At 44.4% G+C, this 22,183-nt stretch overlaps 1 protein-coding gene across 2 annotated transcripts; it reads right to left on the bottom strand.

Annotated features, from left to right (window-relative positions):
* Positions 1-1,986: 1,986 nt before the first annotated feature.
* LOC148126743 (major histocompatibility complex class I-related protein 1-like) lies at positions 1,987-21,961 on the bottom strand. Of its 2 annotated transcripts, none has more exons than XM_087928409.1 (9): positions 21,577-21,961; positions 20,495-20,616; positions 18,391-18,660; positions 14,129-14,404; positions 12,291-12,575; positions 9,431-9,520; positions 6,111-6,146; positions 5,663-5,694; positions 1,987-4,605 (listed from the first exon to the last, which is right to left on the bottom strand). In XM_087928409.1, the coding sequence occupies exons 2-9, from the start codon at positions 20,565-20,567 to the stop codon at positions 4,600-4,602; spliced, it is 1,068 nt and encodes a 355-aa protein (XP_087784535.1). In that variant the 5' UTR covers positions 20,568-20,616; positions 21,577-21,961; the 3' UTR covers positions 1,987-4,599. The 2 variants fall into 2 exon arrangements, with proteins under 2 accessions (XP_087784535.1, XP_087784534.1); XM_087928408.1 differs by having other exon boundaries at positions 1,987-4,453.
* Positions 21,962-22,183: the final 222 nt, after the last annotated feature.

The raw sequence follows: 22,183 nt of genomic DNA, 5'->3' as shown, positions 1-22,183 counted from the left end.
ATTAAATTGTGTTCATATGGAAATGTGATAATTTGGAATTATTCTGTCTTTAAATAAGATGTCTTATTGGTTTTTTTCAGAAAAAGATCTCTTATGTTATTATATCCTATGCTTTGTTTGTCTGTATATTGTTTTGTAAAATTAATAATTTTTTTTTAAAGGGGGGGGGCAGTTTGTTTTCCAAAGCAACCCAAGGGCAGGAAAAGAAACAACGGAGGGAAACTAACCAAGGAGAGAAGCAACCTGGAATTGAGGAGACATTTTCTAACAGTGAGGACAATTAACCAGGGGAACAGCTGGCCTTAACACATTGTGGGTGCTTCATCACTGGAGGTTTTTAAGACAAGACAGGACAGTCACTTGTCTGAAATGGTATAGGGTCTCCTGCTTGAGCCGAAGGCTGGACTAGGAGACCTCCAAGGTACCCTTCCAGCTCTTCTGATTGGGATTCACCTTGCAATCCCTCTTCCCAGAGAAAAAGTCTGGGAGAAAAATGCTAGGGGCAAACTTGTCAGGAAAAACTTCCCAGCTGATACAGCCTAGTCACATCCTGGACCAGGTGCGTACAATCCAGCGTGTTGTGCAAACCGGTGTAGAAAGTTAGCACCCACCCCACTCCTAGAAAAATGAAATATCCTAGGACAGGGGTTCCCAACCTGGGGTGCTTGCACCCCCTGGGGGTGTGAGACGATATTCCAGAGGGTGCGAGAAAAGTCCAGGTAAATAATACGATATTGGCTGTATGTTGGCATTTTTATTTATTATGCAATGGATTAACCTTGTTTTCATTTTAGAGTTAAGTATCGTTATTTAGTGGCCGTCACATACATAGCTGAAAAGATTCAATCCTACCATATATTTAATGCGTTCAGTAGTTCCTAAAGTCTAAATTTCAGGGGGTGCGAGGTTCGAGTGAAATTTCTTTAGGGGTGCGGGGCGAAAAAAAAGTTGGGAACCACTGTCCTAGGAAATATTAAAAAGGCAGAATATTTCCCTTAAAAAGAGTAGAAACTCAGAAGCAGAAACTCACCTCAGAATCAGAAACTCAGCCCCCACCTCCCCAACCTTTGCTAATGGGCCATTACTCTGGCCTAGTCCAGCCTATTTTACATAAAAAAAGATCTACTCCAGGTAGAGCTATAATAGGAATTGCCCAAAGCCCTTTCATTACGTCATCATCGTCCAGCCAGGCTCAACCAAGCCTGGCACTCAGGGCATCCTACAGAGTTGCCCCTGCATGGCCCCATGGGAGTCAGACAACCAATCAGAATACAAGCTCAAATTCAAATCCCAACAGAGGGCACCCAGAGAATACCCAGGCACACTCAGCATATCCGCCCTTTTTCTTCTTTTCCTTCACCCAACATCTTGAAGCACGTGATTGTCCTTTTCACTTTGGAGCTCCAAGCCATGTGGTCCTGTCCGCCATTAAACCAGCCTCCATGTTTCCAGTGCCTTTTTCCCCCGCTTGGAACTGAACCCAGAATGTATGGTTTCTCCAAGTATGTAACGCAAACAAAGCTTTTCCTCTACACGCTAACCCATAAAACATGAGCAAAAGACATCGGTTCAGCCTTGGGCTCAACTCACACATTTGGACTAGATGACCTACAAAGGTCCCTTCCAACTCTGATTATCTGTAATCTGCAATGTTTTGCAAATAAACCCAGAATTAAACAATTTTGATTCAAATCTCAAAATTAAATAATTTTTAAATTTGTCATTTTTTTTAAAAAAAATATTTCCCGTACACTCAAACATAGCGCAGCCCTGAATCACAACTCATAGTTCCTGATTTATTTAATCATCAAACGTATACACCACCCATCTCACTAAATGACTCTGGGCATTTTACAAATAATGACAATTTCCTTCGTCATCAGTAAGTGTTGATGCCAATCGTGTAGAGACAAGTCAGATATTTATTAGCTTTATGAACAACTTTATACAAGCATACAAGCCTTTTTAAAGCATAATACTGTAAAAAAAAAAAAAGGTAATTTAAAATAAACCAAAATACAAAAATATAAATAATAGATTAGGTCAACCTTCCTAATTCTAGAATGATGCTGGTTGGGAACTCGACTCCCAACCTGTGCTATTTTATAGCTGAGGGGTCCTTGGTACTCTCTGAGTTTGGTTGTTTTCTTGCAGACATTTCATTACCCACACAAGGGTAACCCAAACACCCTCAGTGCTACTGTAACAGCATTGCCAAAAAGGCTTTAAGAGTTGTTAACATTATTTTGCTTCTTCTCCGGCAACATCGCATTGTTAACTAGGGCATACAAAACCTTTGCCAGACCAATTCTCGAATACAGCTTGTCCACCTGGAACCCGCACTGTATATCAGACATTAAGACAATTGAATGAGTTCAGAGGTATTTCCCAAGAAAAGTACTCCACTCCTCCACTCACGATAGAATTCCCTATGACTCCAGGCTCGAAATTTTGATCTGGAACTGCGCCGCCTGCAGTCCAATCTAAGCATAACACACAAAATCGTCTGCTATAACATCTTGCCTATCAAGGACTTCTTCAGCTTGAATCATAATCATAAACAGGCAAACAACCAATGCAAACTCAAGGTAAACTGCTCCAAACTCGATTGCAGAAAACAACTTCAGCAACAGAGTGGTCAATGCCTACGACTTCAGCAACAGAGTGGTCAATGCTTGGAACACCCTACCAGACTCCATTGTTACAACCTCAACCCCTCACAGCTTCAACCTCAAACTGTCTACCATGGACCTCACCTCATTCTTAAAGGAGGCGTGAATAAGTGCACCAGCGTGCCTACTGTCCCTGTCTATTTACTTCCTTTTATTCCTGCTTGTGTTCATACTTATTCTTGTTATCTTGTACATGTTTGACAAACAAACAAACAGATAAATAAATAAACTAGGTAATAGCAGCAGACTAGCACTGATGATGTCACCTAGTTTGGATAATGAAATGTCTGTGAGAAAACAAACAAGCTGAGAGAATACCAAGGACGCTTTGCTATTTGTAAAAAAAAATATCAGGGTATCTGAGAAAAACACACATGATTTTCAACCCATAATTATCACTGGCTTGCTCTGAGCCTTCTGGCTCCCTTAAGAAATATTTTGTTGGCACGTTCTGCTCTTCACCGTGACACATTTTGCCAAGTGCCACCTGTCCTTTGTGGGCTCTAGGACTACTTGGCATGGCTCACTCGCCGCAGGACAACACGTCGGGACAAGAGTTATAATACTAATATCAATGAAATGGTGGAATAAAATAATTAAAGAATGCAAAAGGAGGGACACAATAAAATGTTAGTTAATCCTGAAGGACTGGGGAACTATATTGTACATGTTTGACAAGCAAACTAACTAACAAGTATCATCAGACTAGCCTGATGATTTCGTTTCAACCCAGAGCTACAAATATTCCCCTTGATTGGTACTTGATAGTTCTTCGAATTGTGAGACTTCAGAAAATGGCCAGCAGTATTCAAAATAAATAGGTTGACGGTGTCAGGGTTCCAGTATGACTCCGGTTTAATCAGTAACTGTCAGCCTTCAAGATTTTCTCCCTTTGCTTTGCATCTTTCGGCTGTCATAAGTAACGGGGGGAAGGAAGGGGAAAAATTATGGGAAGTGAGCTGGAGGTGTTACAAACTGAATTGTATAAACTGGGGGCGGGGGATACATTCTTGCTCAGGTTTCTATTCCTTGCTTTCTCTTCTATGCTATGCGCAGCTGCAAACCTTTACCAAAATATGCCAAGGTCAATGGACAGAAGCCTTAACACTACCTGGAGATGTCCACATGATGATATTCACGACTTTTAATTGGAAGAACCATTTGAACTATTGGGGGTGGGAACATTGCCATACTTTGTATATGTGATTACGCGCCCATTTTCTCAGATTCAGAATTCTTTTGTTGCTACCACTTGACTTCCAGTAAAAGTTATCTTTTCTCTAATAAAAAGAGTCTTAAGTATTTCTTTCTTGGATTTTGAATGGAGCACCAGCTGACAGTAACTCCAAGACAAACATAATCTCTTAAGTACTTCATTAAAAACAGAAACTGGCATCATCTGAGTAATTTCAGAACTGAAATCATTCCCAGACTTCCCCCAAAATTTAACCTACCCCCACCCACTTTTCTATACCTCATTAATCATGTGAACCAATTACTCTGCGGCTGCAATTACTGCTGCGACACACTCAGTAATCTTGACTTTCAAACTAAACTTTTTTTCCCTCTAAGAACTATTTAATAACAGCACCACCACCCCTTCAACTCTGTGGCAGCGATGAATTCCAGAGGTGACAGTCAGTTTGAACTCTTCCTGATGGCCAGAACGATACTAACATTTTTTCAGCTACCCACACCTGATTCTTGAGGAGCACCAAGTGATTCACAGTAAGTCCTGCTTGGAGCTCTCCTTTGCTCTGGTTTTATCTGCCGTTGGCTTCCTGACAGGAAGAGGAGGAAAAAAACAGTGTATGATGTTAAAACATCAAATACTCCTTGCAGCAAGTAGACTAATCAATTCCCAGAGGTTGTTCAGTCAGTGGATCTCTTTTACCTAGGCTACTTTAAGTACAGATGATTCTAAACTTCAATTCTGCAGGGGAAAAAAAAAAGGATTATAAAAATGAGTAACAATGGCTGTCAACTCGCTTAAAAGCATCCCTGACCTGGTCTCGAATTGCCATAGGCAAGGAGATGGGGAATCGAACCTAGCAGCTGCATCAAGGCGCTTGCATTTCAGTCAAAGCAAAGCATATTCCAGCCGGGAACATCAAGGTAATCTCCACGGAGATCCACAGTGACTTCTACCACCCGCAAAATGGCTTCATTGGGGAATGCTTTTTTTTTTGACTGAAATGCAAGTTCCTTGATGCAGCTTCCAGGTTCGATTCCCCATCTTTACAAGTTGACATTGGCATGATGCAGTCCACTTAAATAATAACAAGACTCCCAGATTCATATTTGTTAGAGTTTGCAGCAGAAATTGAAATCCAGAAAGCACGCACAGATGACTGATTCAGCAGGATTCATTAACTTCTTTATATACACAATATCATTTGAAGCAAAGTTTACAATACCAATAGTGGATTCTTCCAACACGGTAAAGTTACAATCAAAACACAAGCAGAGCAGAGTAGTTTTAGAGTTGAGAGCACAGAGCTAAGCCACGCCCAGACTCCTCAACCCCCACAATTCAGCTCCCATTGGGTGACCTTGTTACCCATGTCTCTGCCAGTTCATGAATATTCTGACAATATTCTAATACAGAAAATTCTTAAAGTGGCTAGAAATATAAAACCAGAAATTTTTCTTTGGGGCTTAATGAAAAAAGATTTGGGGAAAAAAAATGTGGAACTCTCATCTTATATATGTTGATGGCAGCAAGAATACTGTACACACAAATATGGAAGGACATTTCGAGTCTACCATAGATGAATGCCTACAAAAATTGATGGAGTTAGCAGAGATGGCTTTGATCAAAGAAAAAGAATATTAAGTACCACCCAGGGTCATTTTCAGTGAGATGGGCCATTACATAAAATTGATAAATACATAAACAAATCAGTTTTCTTGCAGAGCGGGAGGGGGGTATTCTTTTTCTGCCCCTGATGAAAGAGATGTGAACCTAAAGACCTACACCCCCTACTTACCACTGGAGGACTTTCAAAATCCTGTATGCTGGCTGTAACAAAGAGATGAGAAAAAACAAGATTTGGAGGAAAATAGCATGCCCCTTTTCGTCAAACAATAAATCACATACATGAAACGCAAACTTCTGGGCATCTCTCATGTGTAGACTTTTTAAAAACATAAAGTTTTTCCTCTTTCTATCTGTCATCTCACGTCAATCCTCATATAGAATGGAGATCTCCAAATTGAGCCAACTTTTAAGACTTATGGACTTCAACACCCATGTTGGCTGGGGAATTCTCACTTAGTGACATAAAATGAGTCTCAATTATGGTTGTAAGTCAAGGACTAGCTATGTTTCTCATTGCATGAAGTGGTAAATCAGGCACAATTTCATTTGGGCTAATCGGGATCCACCACCCCAAAGGCAACTTATACCAAAATTATACTGTATTTCAAGTCACTCACCTGATGCTGTTCTGCATGCATTTCTGCCACATTTTCCTGCAAAACAGAATCAAGAAGTCAGAGACGATGGTCCCACCTAGAGTTCCCTCATTTTCCCCTCAACTTTTGGTAGAAATCCAGAGCTTCAGAGCTTCATCCTGCAGCACCAGAAACTTCCCAGAGCTGGACTGGGAAATTGGAAAACCCTCCTGGAGGAAGGGAATGTTCCCCAAATACAGGGATGTGAGTAGTGGTGGGATTCATTTTTTTTTTAACTATCGGCTCTGGGCGTGGCTTGGTGAGCATGGCAGGGGAAGAATACTGCAAAATCTCCATTCTTGTTGTGGTTCGCTGTCAGCAGGTGTGGACGGCTGAGGTCTCAGAGAGCGAGGACTCAGATGAGGGGCCTGCGTGTGATGCAGGGATGAGGCCAGGACCATCAGGGAGTGGAATGCTGCCTTTGGAGATTGTCCCCCCCCCTACCATGGTGGAGGGTGCTGATTAGGCCACGCCCACCATGGCCACATCCACCCAGCCAGCAACTGGGCAGAGAACCATTTGCTGAAAGTTTTGAAGCCCACCCCTTCTCCACATCCCCCCAAACTTGATATTTCCCACAAGCTTCCGGATCTGAACATGGCCTCCAAACATCCTGAAGATTCTGGAGACATGGTCTACATAATATCCTAAGGTAGTGTTTCCCAAACTGTGTCAACTTGAAGATATGTGGACTTCAACGCCCAGAATTCTCCAGACAGGTTGTTGTGGTTCGCCAGCAGCAGGTGCGGACGGCTGAGGTCTCAGAGAACAAGGACTCAAATGAAGAGCCTGTGTGTGAGGCAGGGAATGGGGCCAGGACCATCAGGGAGTGGAATGCTGCCTTTGGAGATTGTGGAGCCTGGCAGCAGTGATGAAGAGGCCCCCGAGGAGCCTGTGCCCAGTGCGGATGCACGCAGGGCTGCTTGAAGGAAAGAGCATCTGCAGCAGCACGGACAACCCGGGAGTAAGACTGTAAGGTAATGGCCCCTCCCTTAAGAGATAAAAGCCAGCTGAGAAACCGGAGTTCTTTGCAGGAAGCAAAGAAATTTTTTCACTCAAGCCTTGTGGATGTTCGGAATATCTTGGTTGGTGTTTGAAGACTTTGTGTTTGAAATATTTCTTAGTAACTTTATCTAGTATTCTTGGCAGCCTTGCACAATCTTGGCAAGGCTCGTTCTTATCAGAGACAATTAGTTTGAAACAGCCTTTTAATCATGAAGGAACGGAATTCGTAAAGAATTGTTAAAAGGGTTTTTTGCTACCTCTGTTTCATGTTTTTTTCCTTGGAACAAGGTTTGGGTCAGAACGATTCTGTCCCCACTCCTGGGGGAAAGTTACTGAAAAATCCCATTCCCTTCCCATCCCACTAACCTCCTTTCCAGCTCCGTTCTCCTGAGCAGGGCAATCAAAGGAGACCCAGCCGATCAGCTGGGACTTGGGAGGCAGAGAATAGATAGGGGTGGGGCCAGTCAGAGGTGGTATTTGCCGATTCTCCGAACTACTCAAAATTTCCGCTACCGGTTCTCCAGAACTGGTCAGAACCTGCTGAATACCACCTCAGGGTGTGAGAATGTCATTAGCAAACCTTGGCCGATTTAAAGAACCTTGGCTTAATGTTGAGTAATTCTTGGACTTCTGAATTCACTTACAGCCTGTGGACTTCTTGGTGGGGTCTCTTACCCCAACACTAAACAAGCCCAGTTCGTCTTTGTTTCTTGAAGTCTGCAAAGATTAGCTTGGTGGTGCTAGCGTTGAGAAACACTGGGGTTGGTTTGCTTTTGCCATGTGGGCTAAACTTGTTCATTTTGGTGTACCTGCTCTAAAGTTGTAACACCAAAATGAACAATTGTAGCCAATATGCTCAAAAGCAAACCAACCTCAGTAGTATGGCTTGGAGTAGTGTTTCTCAACCTGTCTTCTGATCCAAACCTTGTTCCAAGGAAGCAAACACAAAACAGAGGTAAGAGCAAAACCTTTTAATAATTCTTTACAAATTCCATTCCTTCACGGTTAAAAGGCTGTTTCAAACTAATTGTCTCTGATAAGAACGAGCCTTGCCAAAGTTGTGCAAGGCTGCCAAGAACACTCAATAAAGTTGCCAAGAAATATTTCAAACATAAAGAGTCTCCAAGCACCAACCAAGATATTTGAACGTCCACAAGGCTTGAATGCAAAAACTTCTTTGCTTCCTGCAAAGAACTCCGGTTTCTCAGCTGGCTTTTATCTCATAAGGGAGGGACTAATTACCTTGCAGCCTTACTCCCGAGTTGCCCATGCTGCTGCAGCTGCTCTTTCCTTCGAGCAGCCCTGCACGCACCCGCATTGGGCACAGGCTCCTCAAGGACCTCTTCATCACTGCTGCCAGGCTCCACAATCTCCAAAGGCAGCATTCCACTCCCTGATGGTCCTGGCCCCATTCCCTGCCTCACACACAGGCTCTTCATTTGAGTCCTCGTTCTCTGAGACCTCAGCCATCCGCACCTGCTGCTGGCGAACCACAACAACCTGTCTGGAGAATTCTGGGCGTTGAAGTTCACATACCTTCAAGTTGACACAGTTTGGGAAACACTACCTTAGGATATTATGTAGACCATGTCTCCAGGATCTTCAGGATGTTTGGAGGCCATGTTCAGATCCGGAAGCTTGTGGGAAATATCAAGTTTGAGGGGATGTGGAGCAGGGGTGGGCTTCAAAACTTTCAGCAAATGGTTCTCTGCCCAGTTGCTGGCTGGGTGGATGTGGCCATGGTGGGCGTGGCCTAATCGGCATCCTCCACCACGGCAGAGGAAGGGACATTTTTGCCTTCCCTGGGCTCCAGAGGCTTTCTTCGAGCCTCTGGGAAGGCAAGAATGGCCTCCCCCAAGCTTTGGAAACCCTCTGGAGACTGGAAACGGGCCCATTTCTGGCCTTCTGAACCTTCTGAGAGGCCTGTTTTTCACCCTCCGTGGGCTCTGGAGGCTTTCCTTGAGCCTCCAGGAGGGCGAAAACAGCCTTCTCTGGGCTCCAGAGGCCCTGTGGAGGCTGTAAACAGGCCCATTCCTGGCCTTCTGAAGCTTCCGGGAGGCCTGTTTTTCACCCTCTCTGAGCCGTCGCACTGGCCCTGTACTTACTTGGCATCTAAAACAGGCCTGGGAGGGGAGGGGTGGGTGGGGCCAGCCAGGGGTGGGATTTATGGGTTCACCGAACTGCGAAGACTCTTAGGATAATGTGAACCCGTAGCAGCCCATCCCCGATGTGGAGATTGGCAGCACCTCCCACGTTCTACGAATGACACACCCTGTGCCCACCCAAGAGATACTTACTGACGTAGGCAGTCACTCCAACAGCAACAAAGACTGTGGCCACTACAACCCCAATGACTCCGGCCACGAGCCCCATGTTGGGCACAAAGGCTGTGTTAGAAAAAAGGATACAGTGACCAGAGGTGTCCTGAGATTATGCTTCCCTCTAATTTCCCAATTTTAGTGAGAGGGCAGACAAGCCTGAGTCAACTAAGCCACGGTGCTCTAAAACAGTGGCGCCCAACCTTTCTGGCTTTGCAGACTGGTAGGCAGGGGGAAGAGGGATAGTGCTGCATGAGTGCGTGCATGCAGCTCCAGGTGCACCAGTGGTGGGCATGTGCTCACGCAAATGGAGCTGTGCATGCACACATGCTCATAAGCTTCCTAACAGACAGGAAGCAGCAGGTGAAGCTAGGCAGAATCACATCTGATACCCCTCCCCCCAAGGCTGTGTGTTTTCTCCACTTCTCCCTATATACCAATGACTGCATCTCAAACGACCCATCTGTTAAAATACTGAAGTTTGCTGATGACACAACAGCGATTGGTCTCATTCTAGACAACGACAAATCGGAATACAAACCCCTCACATCCCGGACATAAACTGCTTCAACTCCTTCCATCAAAACGACGCTATATTGCACTGCACACCAGAACAACTAGACACAAGGACAGTTTTTTTCCCCCCCAAAGCCATCACTCTGCTAAACAAATAATTCCCTCAACACTGTTCAACTATTTACAAAGTCTGCACTACTATTACTGTTAATCTTCTCATCACTCCTTATCGCCCATCCCCTCCCACTTGTGACTGTATGACTGTAACTTTGTTGCTTGTATCCTTATGATTTATATGGACATTTTCCTAGTATGATTTGATTGTTTATTGTACCCTATGACTATTATTAAGTGTTGTACCTTATGATTCTTGATGAATGTATCTTTTCTTTTATGTACACTGGGAGTATTTACACCAAGACAAATTCCTTGTGTGTCCAATCACACTTGGCCAATAAAGAATTCTATTCTATTTCTATTATTTCTATTTCTATTCTATTCTCATCCGCCATCTCTGTGACTCAGTTCTGAACAGGCCAGGGATTGGGGCCCCCTGCTCTAAAATATTCTTAATAGCAGGGACAGAGCCTCTGATCCCGGGTGAAGATCGATTTGTTTGAAAGAGCTAAACAGCCATATTTTTGAGATGGTTTAACTTGGATGCCTGCACTGAGCAAGGGTGGACTGAGTGGCCTCAAGGGACCCTTCCAACTCTAGAATTTTGACATGCAACAAAAAATATATCTGCTTTTCCACACCATAACCCCATGGCTCCTGCACACCCACACGTTCTTTCTTCTGCAAAATTTTACACAACCAACCTTAAAACGTTCCCATTTTCCAGAAGGCCTCAATTTACCCGCCAGCTCCGATTTTCACAAACGTCTGAGTTGCCAAACATACTGGACTAGTTCAAGGATTCATCTGGATTTAGGTTTGGTCTCTTAGGGCCTGTGGCATGTTGAAGGAAGCCAACCGTTGACCAAATTTATGGTCAAGAGGATGCCGTGGCTCGGTGGCTAAGATGCTGAGCTTATCTATCAGAAAGGTCGGCAGGTTGAATCCCTAGTGCCCCATAACGGAGTGAGCTCCCGTTACTTGTCCCAGCTTCTGCCAACCTAGCAGTTTGAAAGCATGTAAAAAATGCAAGTAGAAAAATAGGGACCACTTTGGTGGGAAGGGAACAGCGTTCCGCGCGCCTTCAGTGTTTATTCATGCCAGCCACATGACCATGGAGACGTCTTGGGACAGTGCTGGCTCTTTGGCTTTATTACGGAGATGAACACCACCCCCTAGAGCCAGAAACGACTAGCACATATGTGCGAGGGGAACCTTTCAGTGGTGGGATACAAATCTTTTTACTACCGGTTCTGTGGGCATGGCTTGGTGGGTGTGTCAGGGGAAGGATACTGTAAAATCTCCAGTCAGAGGTGGTATTTGCCAGTTCTCTGAACTACTCAAAATTTCCACTACTGGTTCTCCAGAACTGGTCAGAACCTGCTGAATACCACCTCTGAGACCTTTACCTTTATGGTCATTTCTGTCAGGATTCCAGCAATTGCCCTAATTAAATCATGAGCCTTGAGCCAAACTTCAAAAAGCTTCAAAGAATTCATTAGGAGTGACATATTGGCATGACCTGGATGTAGCTGATTTTGAGACAGGTAATTCACTGTCATCCTTGACCCTGGTTTTCTCCAACCGCCCTCTGGGTGTATCATAATTCATATTCTCCAATGAAACACATCCCTAGCCAAGAGTCATCAATCATGTTCTCCAATTGGAGTTTTGCGCGGCAGAAACTCCAGTCGGTTAGTGTAATCTTTGCAAGGTATGCATGGAATGCACTTTTGCTTCCAAACTGCTGCACTGTTCTTTCAAACTTCTTCCCCACCCCCACTCCCGCTTTCTGTTGGCAACTATAAAATGGGCATAGAAAATGTTCTATGAGTTGACAATTGCCTTGGGTAAACCCAATAAATTAGTGAACTCCATCACCACATTCATTAGGTTGTATGATCATCACAGGAGCCTCTGTGGCGCAGTGGTTAGAGTGCAGTACTGCAGGCTACTTCTGCTAACTGCCCACAATTTGGCAGTTCAAATCTCACCAGGCTCAAGGTTGATTCAACCTTCCATCCTTCCGAGGTGGGTAAAATAAGGACCCAAATTGTTGGGGGCTCTGTAAACCGCTTAGAGAGGGCTGTAAAGCACTTTAAAGCGGTACATAAGTTTAAGTGCTATTTCTATTGCTATGTGAGGTTCCAGGGAAATGTTTGCTCACATTCAGGTGGTGACACCCGCTTCCCCCCCATTCTCTTACCAGGTTCTGCCCATGCCAAGATCAGAGGCTCTGGCAGCCCGGTGTGGTCCACATAGCACTGATAGCGGTCTCTCTCGTTCGGGTCAACCTCGATGCTCAACCAGGCATGGTAGGTCCCGTCTGAGTTTGGAAGGACACCACCCCGGAAGGTGTCCTGCTCCCAGACTTCTCCATCCTTCCTCCAGGTGGCATCCATCTCTTTGGGATAAAAGCCATAGACTTGGCAGATGAGGGTCTCCATGCCGCTGTATTGGATCCTGCGAGTTACCTTCACCACTGGAGGCTCTGTAAAGAACACAACACTGGTGTTGTTCTGACCCAGCTCCCTAAACCATTTTATGCCCAAAGCTACGGTGAGGCTTCGCTAGCAGCCATGACTCTTCCATCCCAAGGATCAGCCCATAAATTTCCACTGCACTCCTCTCCTCTGCCTTCTGCACATCTATGCATCAGACACTGTACCCAGCTGTTCCTCCTCTTCCACATCAGCCACCTCCAGACCTTGGGGCTGTTGACTCTCCACCTGAGGGCTGACGGACAGCCCAGACTCTCTCTCTTTCTCCCTCTCTCCTTCTCTTTCTCCCTCCTTCCCTCTCTCAGATAACAGATAATCAGAGTTGGAAGGGACCTTCTAGGTCATCTAGTCCAACCCCCCCGCCCAAGCGGGAGACCCTACACCATTTCTGACAAATGGCAGTTGTTCTGTATTCTGTACAGTGGTAGATTTTGTCTTCTGTACAGATGCAGATAGACATTCGTACAAAGTCTTTATTATTGGTTCATCAGGTATCCTCATAACTCACATTTGTGACGGAGTTCTTCTTTAATGATCAATCCTTTGCATATCTGTCTTGTATGTAAAAAGATGGTTATCTCCTATCCCTTTTCTCCCATCTCATAGCGGTGGAAGTAGAACAGTTACCACAAGTCTGTGAGTTCAGACAATAGTGAGGAAACCTCCCCCAACCCATCGAGGGTCAATTTAATGACCAATCAGGATTACAGATGTGATCAGGTGACATGAACTACATTTTCCAGGATACCTTACTACATTTACCATGATGCATTCCCTTAGGGGGACAGCTCACAAGACCAAACTAACTATCCAACTCCCATACACTGGCTGGACAGCACAGCACAGCAGTCCAATCTCTTCTTGAAAGCTTCCAGTTATGAGGCTCCCACACCTTCTGATGGCAAGCCGTTCTATGGGTTGATTGTTCCACTGTCAAAAAATGTCTCCTTATTTCCAGGTTGAATCTCTCCTTGATCAGTTTTAATCCATTATTCCTTGTCTGGCCTTTGGGTGCCTTTGAAAATAGCTTGACCCCTTCCTCTCTTTGGCAGCCCCTCAAATATGGGAAGACTGCTATCCTGTCTCTCCTGGTCCTTCTCTTCACTAGACTAGCTAGGCCCAGTTCCTGTAACCATTCTTCATATGTTTTAGTCTCCAGTCCCCTAATCATCCTGGTTGCTCTTCTCTGCACCTTTTTAAGGGTCTCAACATCTTTTTTATTGTGTGGTGACCAAAACTGGGTGCAGTACTCTAGGTGTGGTCTTACTAAGGCCTTATAAAATGGTATTAGTATCTCCCTTGATCTTGATTGTATCCCTCTGTTAATACAACTTAGGATTGCATTAGCTTTTTTGGCTGCTGCTGCACATGGCTGGCTCATATTAAGCTTGGTTTCACCCAGTCTATATGTGCACTTTTGGTTTTTCTTGCCTAAGTGTAAGACGTTACTTTTCTCTACATTGAATTTCACTTTGTTAGATACCACAGATCCAGAGCTCTCCTGCGACATCACCAACCCTTGTCCCCCTAGTTTCTTCCTTACCTTTCCTCAGCAGGTAATCCTTTCCATACACCATGCATTTCTGAAGCAGCTCGATACATTCCGTCTCCAAAAAGTTATTCCTGCTCTGGGCAATGAAAGGCTCAGCTTCCCACCTCCTCTTGGTCACCTGAGCATGGATGTCGACTGCTGTCCAGGTGAGGGTCTTCTGATCCAAGCTGATGAAGTCCTCTCCATCGTAGCCATACTGGTAGACCCCACTCCGGTGGCCATCTTTTCTCAGATCACAGCCAATCACGCGCTGCCAGCTGTGAAAGCCTGCCGAGAAGATGGAAAAAGAGCAGAAGGATACACACACCCGAGGAGAATCAGCTCCATACTGTTGAGGTAATTCCCCGTTAGGAGAATGAGTGCATACAGGGAGATGTATAGAGAGTAGTGTTTGAATAACACACACAGAGCACACAGATGCACTGTACAGCAAATGTAAGTTTTTACTTCCAGAAAGGTTTAAGCAAAGTCCAAAATAAGCAGTCCAAAAGTCATTCACAAGTAAAATCAGTCAGTTTTCAATCCAGGGATAATCCAAATATCAAAGTCCAGTGTCAAAAAACAGTTCAGTAACAAACTTACATCAAATCCAGTAATATCAGTCAATTAGAAGAAATGGAGCAACGGCAATACTTTCCAACAGAAGGAAACAGAGATACTCACTCAGACACACTCTCTTCTGAGACTAAGACTAAAACAACCCAGGTTTCTGGCTCCATCTTATGGCTGTTTGAGAAACCACACCCAATTGCATTTTTTGCAATTTCTTAAAGACATAGTACTAAAATGTCTATCCTGGCTTATATATTTCTAACCCAAAAAGCTGTTAGGTGACTTATATTCCTAACACATATCTCTATTCTTGTCCTCCTTTTTGGTTTCTTCTCCCACTTGGGTAGTTGAAAATTGACAGATTTATCAGGAGGCAGTCTGGTAAACATCCAGCTGCATGCCACAATGGGCAGGTCCAACTCAAATGTAAAAGAGGATCTGACCTGGGGTGCTCACATTGCAGCACTGGTCAAAAGGGCCCAGCAGAGATTATACAACCTGAGACTTCTCAGGAAGCAACAAACTGAATGAAAAACTGCTGGTGACCTTCTACTGCTGCACCATAGAGAGCATTTTAACTTACTGCACCTGTGTATGCAGGGGTGGGTTTCTACCAGTTCTGTCTACCTCTATAGAACCTGTAGCTCTGAAGAGCAGCAGACATAGAACCAGTTTTTGTCTCCCCAGGCTCTTACCTGACCTTTATTTCCTGATTTTTTTCAACTTCAGCTGCCTTGTGAGGCACAGCTGCAGTTTAAAAAGCAGGAAAAAGGGGCTTTTTGAAAGGCTGCTTCTCTGCAAGCAGCATGCTGATGACGATTTACACGCGCTGGCAGCTGCAGGAAGCACATCATAAATCACCGAACCTCATAAATGACCGAACTGGTAGTTAACCCTGTCGGATCCCACCCCAATTGCACAGTGGCAGATAGGACAGCGCTCCAGCAGGTTAACATCATTGACTAGAAGATCATTGGTTGCCCTCTTTCCTCTTTAGAAGAACTTTACAGCTGCTGCCGCCTTACGAAAGCACAGAACATTCTCAAAGATCCATCTCATCCTGGGAACCCTTTTTTTGAACTATTATCATCTGGCAGACGGTACAGGATATTAAAAACAAATAGGCTGAAAAACAGCTTCTATCCTAGGACAGTAGCTACTGTATAGTGCAGTATTGGTGCAGTGTCAGGGGTTTTCGGTTCAATGTATGGAGAGTGAAGGATGTGTGTTTGTGTTTATTTTCATGGTCATGATGTTCACTGAAGATGGTGTTTGATTTCGTTCCACGAGGTGCAATGACAATAACCTAAACTAAACTAAAAATATCAGACAGATGTCAGCTTTGAAATTCAGCTGCCACATTTTTTTTGAGAGTTAGAGGAGTTGAAAAGTTCAAGATTATTCTGTATGTCATATTAAGAATTTCCAGTTGCAGTTAATTGGTTCTCATGATTTATGAAGTGTAGAAGTGGGAGGAGAGAAGGGAGGAGAGAAGGTGGATTCTGTGTAATGCACAAAAAAACTTTCACTTGGGAAATTGCTTTTGACGTGCCAGATCTGTCTCTAATAAATCAATTGGAGAGATAACATTTAGGAGTGACTGATATCATGGATACTTTCTAGATGCCTTACAACAGAATCTCCAAGCTAGGAACCGTTTTTTGGTTTAGAACAGAGTTCAATTTTTCCGGGTTGGTAGCCCAGAGTGGGAGGAGAGTGGGATTAAAGGGTAATGGTTTTGTGGGAGGGGTAGCCGCATGCCTGCCCACGTACACAAACAATGGTCGTAAGTGTGAAAAACAGTCATAATTCACATTTTTTCCAGTGTTATTGTAACTTCAAATGGTCACTAAATGAACTGTTGTAAGTTGAGGATTAACTTGTCAGGATTCCGGCAGTTACCCCGATTTAAATCATGAGTTTTGAGCCAAACTTCCAAAACTTCAAAAGGATTTATTGGCAATTAACATATCCGACACTTCCTGGGTGTAGCAGACACATCATTCATTGTCACCCTTGACCCTAGTTTTCCCCTATCCCCTGGGTGTATCGTAATTCATATTCTCCAATGGAACACATCCATAGCCCAGAGTCATCAATTCATGCTCTCCAGTTAGAATTTTGTGCAGCAGAAACCTCGGTCACCTAGTTACCATCTTTGAAAACATTTATGGAATGCAGTTTCGGTTTACAAGCAGCTACACTGCTCCCCCCTCCCTTTCTGTTGGCAACTCTAAAAAAACCATAGAAATATTTTATGAGTTAACACTACCTGTATAGGTAAAATGTCCATCTGTCCATTATTATTTGTTTCAGGAAGCTGTTCTTTAGGTTTATTGATTTTTCAAAAACTCACTGTTCTCCTTTATTTTGGCCATCTAACTTTCACTGTACAAACGGTACCTTTTATTGTGTGGTCTTCTACATTATGTGAAAAGGATGAAAATTTAATTTTTTTTAAAAAAGTGTATATAAAATCAGGCTTGTCAGATGTTCCATCTTTTCTCTCCTGCTCTACGGAGTAGAGAGTTGGACTCTGAGAGAAAGCCCTTGAAGAGACTAAAAGCATTTGAAATGTGGATTTACAGGCAGCTGTTACGTATAAACCAGGTTGACAAGATCAGAAATGAGGAGGTGAGAAGCTGCCTGGGAAAGCCAAGGGAAATTGTGATGACCTGGGGCATGGCACAAACGCAACAAAGTCACAAAAGTAGGTAAAGTCCCTTTAATACCTCCAACTTTGCCTCCAATGTCCAGTTATCTTCAGCTGGAGAAAAAACTCCCCCAAGAACAGGTTTTAAAGGGAAGAAATTCAGTCCAAACCCAAAGAAAATAAAATTATAAATAAAAACCAACACAAACCACGCTGCAGCAATTAACGAGACATAGCAGGATAAGGAATTGAAGACTTCAAAAGATAACGAAACACACACTGTTGGGAGGATGCCAGAACCCAGATAAGCCTCTACAAACAAAGATAACTCACGGTTTACTTCCAACAGTTGGCTGTGCGCAACTTCCCTTTTTAAACACTATGTTCCCTGTTGCAGCTAATGAAGGGGATCAGGGCCCTTTCCTCCCCTGTAAGCCAAGCAACTCACATTGCTCCCTTCTCCGTTCCTCCCTGTGTGCCCTAGGATGAAGAGGGGGTGGGCCTGGGTTTTCCTCTGAATGCCCAGCTGAACTGTGCCCTTCCCCAGTTTCCTACACAGCCACCAGAGCCACACTCCCACTCCCTGTCAGCTGTTCCACCTCTCCCTCGGAATCAGATTCCAACAGGGGCATGACACCCATATTCTAGCATTTCCTAACTGGTTCAGAACAGTGATGGGTTCAAAAATTTTTACTACCGGTTCTGCGGGCGTTGCTTGGTGGGCGTGGCAGAGGAAGGTTACTGCAAAATCCCCATTCCCTCCTCACCCCACTAGCCTGCTTTCCAGCTCTGTTCTCCTGTGCAGGGCAACCAAAGAAGACCCAAACAATCCGCTGGGACTCAGGAGGTAGAGAATAGATGGGGGCGGGGCCAGTCAAAAGTGGGATTTGACAGTTCTCTGAACTACTCAAAATGTCCTCTAGATTTCCTCCAGAACTGGTCAGAACCTGCTGAATACCACCTCCGGTTCAGATTCTTCCTAAAGAGAAATGGTCCTCTACAGAGGCCAAAATCCATGGTTCCCAGCCCTCCCCATCCAATGTCTTACCTTTGCTGGAGTTGTGATAACTGTGTAAGATGGCGAGGTCGGTTTTGAATCGCCGCTCTGTGGTGCTCACTCTCCGTGATGTCAAATCCCAGAAATGAGAGTCCTCCTCCTTCATGTTATGTAGCCAGGCCATTTGGGGTAACATTCTTCTGGTATGGGAGTCAAAATGTGCAGCTAGCTGATCGTCCACATACGCCACCACAATGTAGTGTGGCACATCCTGGCTGGAGCCCATGACCAGCGTGTAGAAAATGCGCAATGAATGGGAACCTGAAAAGAGCCGGGAAGTGGGGGGTGGGGAATGGGGTAAAGGAAATTTGGGAGAGGTGTGTCCAAAGGCATACTTTTAACCACCACCCACCCGCCCTTTTTTATTTGGAACCAGCCCCCTTTTTCGAGAAAGCCTGACTACAGCTTATCCTCAACTTTTGACAGTTCAGTACAAGAGCCGTGGTGGCGCAATGGTTAGAAGGCAGTACTGCAGGCTACTTCTGCTGACTGCTAGCAGTTCAATTCTGACCGGCTCAAGGTCAATTCAGCCTTCCATCCTTCTGAGGTAGGTAAAAGGAGGACCCAGACTGTTGGGGGCAAGAGGCTGACTCTGTAAATCACTTAGAGAGGGTTGTAAAGCACTGTGAAGCGGTATAGAAGTCTAAGCTGCTATTGAGATAGATAGATAGATAGATAGATAGATAGATAGATAGATAGATAGATAGATAGATAGATAGACAGACAGACAGACAGACATTAAATGATAGATGATAGATAGATGATAAGGATACATAGATGATTGATAGATGGTAGATAGATGATTGATAGATGATAGACATTAGATGATAGATAGATGATAGATAGATGATAGATGGATAGAAGATTGATAGAAGATAGATACAGGATAGACAGATAGATGATAGACAGATAATAGACAATAGATGATAGATAGATGTTAAATGATAGATGATAGGTGATATAGATAGATGATAGATAGATGATAGATGATAGATAGATGATAGAGATAGATGATAGATGATAGATGATAGATAATAGATAATAGAGGATAGATAGACGATAGATAGATGATATAGATAGATGAGGATAGCTAGATGATAGCTAGATGATAATGATAGATGATAGACATTAGCTAGATGATGGATAGATAAGATGATAGATAGATAGATGATAGATGACATAAATAGATGTTAGATGATAGATGGATAGAAGATCGATAGAAGATAAATAGATGATAGACAGATAGATGATAGATGTTAAATGATAGATGATAGATGGATAGAAGATAGATAGAAGATAGATACAGGATAGACAGATAATAGACAGATAGGTGATAGATAGATGATAGACAACAGATGATAAATAGATGTTAAATGATAGATGATAGGTGATATAGATAGATGATAGATAGATGTTAAATGATAGATGATAGGTGATATAGATAGATGATAGATAGATGTTAAATGATAGATGATAGGTGATATAGATAGATGATAGATGATAGAGGATAGAGGATAGAGGATAGAGGATAGAGGATAGATGATAGATGAGGATAGATAGACAATAGATGATATAGATAGATGAGGATAGCTAGATGATAGCTAGATGATAGCTAGATAGATGATAATGATAGATGATAGATAGACATTAGATAGATGATGGATAGATAGATGATAGATAGATGATAGATGACATAAATAGATGTTAGATGATAGATGGATAGAAGATAGACAGACAGACAGACAGACCTGGTGGCACAGTGATTAGAATGCAATATTGCAGGCTAACTCTGCTGATTGCTAATAGGAAAGACATCCTGCAGCGATGGTCCAAAAGGAGAATCGACTAGATGCCTTCTACTACCCCTTCAATTCTACCTCAGGAGGGATAAAACTGTGTCTACAGCCTACCACGGATTTAACAACGTGTAATTATTTCAAACGGATAGAATGGGCTTCAACGTGTTCCCCTTCCCAAACTGGGCGAAGCCTCTGGAACTCGCTGCCACAGGAAAAACCACGCTGCCTGCCTCAAGGTCTCCTTAGCCACGCCCCCCCACCCCCCGCCCTCGCCCCCTCCGGCCAAACTTACTCACCTGCCCATCCTCCCCGCAGCAAGAGGACGGCCGCCGTGGACAGAAGCCCCAAGCCCGCCACCGGGAGCCCCATCCGGATCCAGTCCCCGATCGGCTTGCCGGCGAAGAGGATCGGGACGAGGCTGGGGCCAAGGAGAAAGTTTGTGAAAAGGAGGCCGGAGGAACTGAAAAGCTGGAAAGTGAAAGTGGGAGGGGATGGGCTCCCTTGTATGGAAAAGGAAGGGCGGCCCCTAACAGAGGCAGGAAAGGGAAGGAGCCGGGGCGAAAGGAGGCTTCGTGGGAAAGAAATATCTGCCCAACCGACCCCGAGCGCGGAGAAGGCGGGGGGTAGATAGAGGGGGAGGCATCGTGGGAACCGCTCATGCTGGTTGAGGAGCGGCTCAGCTCAGCCTCCCTGGTTCCCCAATAGGAAACCCTCCTGCCCACTTCACGGGTGGATGATCCTACGCCAACCTAGCACCCCGAGAGGGACTACAATTTATTTGTTTATTTTATTTTATTTTATTTATTTTGATTTGTCAGTCGCTTACAAGATAATAGGTAGAAGTAAAAACATAGTTATGAATACATGGATATATATAAGAAACATAAAAGAAACAATAGGACAAGGACGGTAGGCACGCTGGTGCGCTTATGCACAGCCCCTACAGGCCTCTTAGGAAAGGGGTGAGTGGGGTCAATAGTAGACAGTCTAAGGTTAAAGTTTTGGGGGGGTTGGGTGAGAAACCACAGAGTCAGGTAGACTATGCCTGACATTGACCCCTCTGTTGCTGAAGTCGTATTTCCTGCAATCAAGTTTGGTGCGGTTAACCCTGAGTTGGCATCTATTGTTTGCTCTTGTGTTGTTATGGCTGAAGGTGAAGTATTCATTGACAGGTAGGACATTGCAACGTATGATTTTATATACTATACTTAGACCAGACCGAAGGTGGCGTAATTCAAGGTTTTCTACAATCCCCATTTCCCCTTATGGCCTGGGGATGATGGGCCTTGTCTCGAGCTGCCCGAGGGCCACTAGTGGTCTGGAGCCAGCCGTTCTTTCAACCAATTTAAAAAAAAAATCAAACCCTTCCCTTTCTCACCAGCCAGCAGCTCTTCCTTCCTTCTTGTCTTCTTCACCTTTGTCGCTGCTAGCCCACCAGCTGAACTCCGCGCCAAAGACAAGGCATACACACACACACAGAGAGAGAGAGAGAGAGAGAGAGAGAGAAACCAAAACGCGGCGTGTTGTGGGTTTGAACCGTTGCTGAAGCACGCAGTGTTAATGTGCGCCAGCCTTTGCAAACGGGCTCAGTCCCCGCTTCGAGGAGCCTTTGCAACCGGAGTGGGGGAGAAACAGGGAAGGAAGTGGAGAGGAGGAGGAGGAGGGAGTTAAACACTGCCCTGGGCTGGCTTTCCCCCTTCTCAAACTTCTTGCGCAGCTCCACCCCTTCTGCTTTGCTGAGACTTTGCTATTTCACGAGGAAGCGATCCCCAGTTTGGTTTTCTGAGCAAGGAGTTGAAAGTGAAAGCAGAGTGTTCAGAGCTCTGCCCTTCCCCACTTCCTCCCCCCACCCATCCCCATTCCTGGCCTGAGCCTCCACCCACTTCAGTACCCTTTGACTACACCTCTGACTTTTGACAAACGTATTTTTTTTCTTTTGAATGAACACTGACAGGATTTGGACCAAAACAAATTCCTTTTGTCCA

Source organism: Pseudonaja textilis, chromosome 2 (assembly GCF_049901715.1).
Source record: "Pseudonaja textilis isolate UNSWEBS1 chromosome 2, rPseTex1.2, whole genome shotgun sequence".
Lineage (NCBI taxonomy): Eukaryota > Metazoa > Chordata > Lepidosauria > Squamata > Elapidae > Pseudonaja > Pseudonaja textilis.
Note: the sequence above shows the minus strand (reverse complement) of the source record. Positions and strands in the feature narration are given on the sequence as shown.

Excerpts from the sequence above, each read along its gene's own strand:
- LOC148126743 (XM_087928408.1), bottom strand. The coding sequence starts at position 20,567 with ATGGGGCTCCCGGTGGCGGGCTTGGGGCTTCTGTCCACGGCGGCCGTC. Across the intron at positions 14,405-18,390 it reads TTATCACAACTCCAGCAAAG|GCTTTCACAGCTGGCAGCGC; the intron begins GTAAGACATTGG and ends TCTTCTCGGCAG. Across the intron at positions 12,576-14,128 it reads GGATTACCTGCTGAGGAAAG|AGCCTCCAGTGGTGAAGGTA; the intron begins GTAAGGAAGAAA and ends TGTTCTTTACAG.